The 5,757-nt window shown below is 35.9% G+C and overlaps 1 protein-coding gene across 1 annotated transcript; it reads left to right on the forward strand.

Moving 5' to 3' along the window:
- The first annotated feature begins 207 nt into the window (after positions 1–207).
- LOC139896141 (histone H3.2-like) lies at positions 208–730 on the forward strand. Its single transcript, XM_071878729.1, has one exon. The coding sequence runs from the start codon at positions 242–244 to the stop codon at positions 650–652; it is 411 nt and encodes a 136-aa protein (XP_071734830.1). The 5' UTR covers positions 208–241; the 3' UTR covers positions 653–730.
- The last annotated feature ends 5,027 nt before the right edge of the window (positions 731–5,757 follow it).

A 5,757-nucleotide genomic window follows, 5' to 3' on the forward strand; every position in this document is an offset into this window, starting at 1 on the left:
TCGTTTTGGTTAAGCACATCACAAGGATCATAATCCGAGTCATTTCTTCCTTAACCGTTTGATTCAAGTTCAATCCAACGGCTGATCTCATCACACTGAAATAACTTTAAAAACTCCAAAAAATTTAACTATTCCCGCTCACCTAAACCTCCCCTATAAAACCCAAATCAACCACCGCCTAAATCCATCAACAACTCAAAGTCTCTCTAATCACATTTCAACTTCACAATCATCAAATCAAATGGCTCGTACAAAACAAACAGCAAGGAAATCAACCGGAGGAAAGGCTCCAAGGAAGCAATTGGCCACCAAAGCCGCAAGGAAATCAGCTCCGGCGACCGGAGGAGTGAAGAAGCCACACAGATTCAGGCCAGGAACCGTCGCTCTCAGAGAAATCAGAAAGTACCAGAAGAGTACCGAGTTGTTGATCAGGAAGCTTCCATTTCAAAGGCTTGTGAGGGAAATCGCTCAGGATTTCAAAACCGATCTCCGATTCCAGAGCTCTGCTGTTGCTGCTCTTCAAGAAGCTTCTGAGGCTTATTTGGTTGGACTATTTGAAGATACGAATTTGTGTGCAATTCATGCCAAGCGAGTTACAATCATGCCTAAGGATATGCAGCTTGCTCGTCGGATCCGTGGTGAACGTGCTTAGTGCTAGGGTTAGGGTTTCAGTTAATTTGCAATGTGCTTAATGTAAACAAATGGCAATCTCTGATTGATGTTAATGATAGTCTGGATGCTTTTGGTTCTATAAGGTTGATTTTTATGAGCAGTTATGCTTTTTATTATTCTAATTTTGAGCAGTACCTCTAAAAAAATTGGTTCACAGTAATTATTTTCAGAAGCTTATCTGTTTACTGTTTTATCGAGTTCACCTCGTGATAATTAATTCATGATTTTAGGCATTTTCTTTCACTGTATCTTGAATAAGAATTGTTCACATGTTATTTATGTTGTGAAGTGGGTGTTGGTCGATGTACAAACTTGTTGATATCATCTGATTTTGTACCAAGAGTGACCTTATTTGTGATTAGCATATCCGTGTTAATATAGCTACTTAGAAGATCGGAGTAGTTGACAAATTGTGACAGATATATTGATTGATTTTAAGTAAAGTAACATAAAAAGGTGTCATGTTATAAAAAATGTTATAAAAGTTCATTAACAAGAATTGAATGTGATTAAGATACAAAGTAATTAATATGTTAATCTCCAAAAGTGCAGTAGGTATTTCGTGTAAAGATAATAGATTCCGATGCGAAATCAATCCATCTAAAACTTCGTAGTTGTTTAATACGATGAGGAAGCGATACATTTAATGGTGAAATTGCGTTAGAGGGGTTACTATCTGCGTTAGTTAAACAACTTAGCGTCCGTCAAATATGTGGCCAAGGTAGGCATGGTTGTTTATAAGCTGTGTTTTCTCAAAAATCATTTAAAAACTTGGATTCATACGTCCAGAAATGCTGAAGCAGGTCGACTAAAGGAATTAGTAAAATAATAGTTGACCTCGATGTTGTTATTGATGAAGGGACAACTTCTCCAGTTCATGTTGCTACACGTAATGCTTATTTTCAAGAAAAGAATGGCATAGAAAAACTTTCTGCCCTAGATTCTCTACAAACATCACGTATTAAATAGGACGTTGAGGGGTTGAAAATTCGAACATTTTTCATTGCTCGATAAAACATAAACGTAGACAACAACACATCCAAGGTTTGGTGAAAGACGGGTATTGGGTAACTAATTCAAGTATCCAACGAGCATATAAAAAATAAGTTCTTTAATTTCTACAAACAAAAATTTGATGCAGCTCATTCTGGTGCTAGATTCACGCACGTAACTCTCTATTATTGTCTAAATTCGCAAGAAGCTTTACACTTGGAACGTGAATTCGATGTCACGAAAATGAAATGTGCAGTATGGGATTATTGTAGTTCTAAGGCAGCAGGTCCGAATGGGTATTCTTTTCGTTTTATCAACCACTTTTGGGACTTGTTTAAACAGGATATTTGTAGAGATGTTCGCAAATTTTTTGCGACCTCAGTTATGCCCCATGGTGCGAACTCGGCTTTTTTTTGCTTTAATTCTGAAAGTGGATAATCTGGCTCTTGTCACAAATTTTAAACCTATATCCCTAGGTGGTGTGTTCTAGAAGATAATTACCAAGATGTTAACAAATCATCTATCTAGCATCATTGATAAGTTGATTAGTCTCGTACAATCGACTTTTATCGCTGGAAGTCAAATTTTAGATGGCCCTTTGATGTTGAGTGAGATTATTTCGTGGTTCAAGAAGAAATATAAACAAATGTTGCTCTTTAAAGTTGATTTTGAGAAACCATACTGCTTAGTTAATTGGGATTATCTCATGTTCATGCTCAAATCTATGGGTTTTGGATTGAAGTGGTGTGAGTGGATCATGGGTTGTTTCAGGATGGCAAAATGACCCGTACCCGATGGGTAAACCCGAAACCCGTTATAATTGGGCCGGGTCTAACCGGAGTCCGTCGTGTCATGGGTCGGGTATGGGGATGGTTACAAAAAATTTCCGGGTTCGGATATAAGACATAAATAATGACCAACCTATGTACGTATACTTAGGTAATTAGGTTGCATTACTCGGATATAAACTATACAAGCTATTTGTTTACGTTTGTTCAAGAGCTATTAAAAAGTGAGTCTACAGTCCCACTTTTACTTACTATTTTTGGGATGAAAATACAAGCTGACTACTTACACTTTTATAAATGCTTTTATGTTTTGAGACGACCCGTCCCAATCCATAAGGACGAATACAATAATATATGGATACATCGCGAGAAATTTGACCTCTATATGATACATTTTACATACATTTCATTCGTTTGAAAAGACAAACTTTCATTACATCGAAAGTTGATAGGTATGTATACCATTTCATAATATATCTAAACTATAAATGACTTAATCTGTCATTTACTAAATAATAATCTTTATTGAACTCAACGACATGAATGCAACGTCTTTTGAAATATGCCATGAATGACTCAAAGTAATATCTCTAAAATGAGCAAATGCACAGCGGAAGATTTCTTTCAAACCTGAGAATAAACATGCTTTCTAGTGTCAACCAAAAAGTTGGTGAGTTCATTAGTTTATCATAAACAATCGTTTCCATTATTTTAATAGACCACAAGATTTCATTTTCATTTCTCATAAATATACTGTAACATCCCGTCTTTTTCCGTTTACCTTCCGTTTAATTATTTTAAAGTCCGTTATATAATTATAACATCTTCCGTTAATACGTGTTCTTAAAATATTTCGTTTAGGTAATTCACGCACTCGTTTCAAACTCGAGGGACCAAACGTGCCAAGGAGCCAAACTAGTTGACTAGGTCAACTAGTCAAACTCCTCTCCTCCATTCATTCATCCTTTACCCTTTCCACTACTTACACCTTTTTGCTCTCAAACCCTCAAACAAGAAATCATCATCTAAATCCGATCAAGCAATCGTTCTTCAAAACAAATTGCATATTTGTAATCCTTGCAACTTCCTCTTCGAATCCATACCGATTTCATCTCTTTGGGGTAACTTTCTAAACACACTAGATTCTTTGTTCTTGATGTTTTTAACTTATAAAAGTGTTAATTAGTGTCTATGGCTCAAGTCTAACATGAATATGTGATTTATATGTTCGATATGTGATTTATATGTTCGATCGTGTTATTTTAAGTAACTAGCTTGAACTTGAATTTTGGTGTGTTTGATCTTGTAATTTGGTTGCTTAAATGTTGTTAGATGTTAAAAATGCATGTATTAAATGTGTTACTAGCATCACTAGCTTCATTTTGATGTGTAGGTTGATTAGGAAAACATCACTAACATGATTATTGAATTTATGATTTTGAGTTAGGGTTTGATAGAAGCAAAATGAACTTGTGATGCACCAAATGCTTTGAAATATTGTTGGTAAGTGTTTAGTTGCAATGTGTGTTTAATTACCTTCGAAACGGCATATCACATATGTAAATTGGATCACCGAATCATGAAACGCATTTAATGAACTTGATTGTAATAAATGATGAGCATTTAATGCGGTTTTGGTTGTTGTAAATGATGGATTGATTGATGAAATGTGCTTAGTTGTTTTCCTCGTCAAATACCTTTCCAACGATATAGGATACATGTTATAAGTGTTTTCGGATCATATGTTGCGTTTGATTAGAGTTTGGTTCGTGCACTTATGAACCTGTATACCAGTTTGGACGCCGTCCAGTGCTTCATTGCTGGACGCCGTCCAGAACTTTTGGACGCCGTCCAAATGAACTGCCAGGGACTGATCTACTTGGTCATTTTTCGTTTAATTCCAACTATGCTACGCACCTCCGATTAACATGTAACTTGTTCTAACATGCTCATATATGATTATAAAACTCAGAAAAATTATCCGAGACCCGACCCGAACGTGTTGACTTTTTCATTGACTTTGACTTGACCAAAGTTGACTTTCATTCAAACTTAACCAAATATTTATGCAATTGTTCTAACGTGCTTTTATACTTGTATCTTGCATGAAACTTGACAATTTGAATCACATGCTATATTAATCGAGTCGTAACGAGCCATATGACTAATTGAACACTTTAACCGGCCGTGTTTACCGATATTGATACAACCTATTGTTTAGGTCGAGACTAGCATTCTTTCTTGCACACGTTTACTTTGTGAAGTACATTTACCTTCGTGCACTCAAGGTGAGATCATAATCCCACTTTTACTCTTTAAATCTCTATTTGGGATGAGAAAACATAAACGTTTCATTTTACAAAGTAAACACAAGTACGGAAACAAACATTCTACGTATGAGTTAGAACAATAATCCTCAATTCGATTATCATTAGTTACACTTGCCGGGTGTAAGCGAGAACTTATGTTGTATGGCCATATGAGTTTGACAAACCCTCATTCGGACGGTTCGCTACCATTAATTGGATGAAATATATTTTCGAGAAACAGTGTAGGTTCTAACACTATGTGTATGGGGTTCGTGGAAAGTTAAGCCTTGATAATTGGGTGCTCGTGATAACAATTTTTAGAATGGTTTACTATTATTTCAATGTTATAAATCTTGTGGTTCATTTGTGCTTACTCACTTACTTACTTAAACCTATGATTTCACCAACGTTTTCGTTGACAAATTTCTATGTTTTTCTCAGGTCCTTGAATATTAGGCGTTACATGCTTCCGCTCACTATTTTTGATACTTGCTTGGATGTCGAGTATACATGCATACATGGAGCATCTTTTGACTTACTTTTAAATCGTGTCGCATCGGTTTCATTTGTACGTTAAACATTGTAATGTAACTAGTCATTGAACTACTTTTGTAAACTTGAAACATCTTTACATTTGAAATGAATGCGACATATTTTTGGTCAAACGTCGTTTTAAAGACTTATGACCACGTAACGGGACCTAAGTAGACGGCGCCGTCAATGACGATTTTGTCGGGTCGCTACATATGGTATCAGAGCGTTGGTTGTAGGGATTTAGAGTTCATTGGTGTCAACCCCGAGTCATAGGGTACATTAGTGAGTCTAGACTACAACCGGCATATAGACTTGAAGTATGAATTACTTGACTACTTCTGCATTTATACTCGAACTCTTCTATTCGTATCTAACTCTTATTTCATCTCAATCTCACGTAGTTTAATTTGATTGACACGCCACCTTGACTTTATGAGGTAATGTCGAATGCACATATGAAT

The sequence above is a fragment of the Rutidosis leptorrhynchoides genome, chromosome 3 (genome assembly GCF_046630445.1).
Source record: "Rutidosis leptorrhynchoides isolate AG116_Rl617_1_P2 chromosome 3, CSIRO_AGI_Rlap_v1, whole genome shotgun sequence".
NCBI classification, from domain to species: domain Eukaryota; kingdom Viridiplantae; phylum Streptophyta; class Magnoliopsida; order Asterales; family Asteraceae; genus Rutidosis; species Rutidosis leptorrhynchoides.

Coding starts and splice junctions, on each gene's coding strand:
- LOC139896141 (XM_071878729.1), top strand. CDS start 242: ATGGCTCGTACAAAACAAACAGCAAGGAAATCAACCGGAGGAAAGGCT.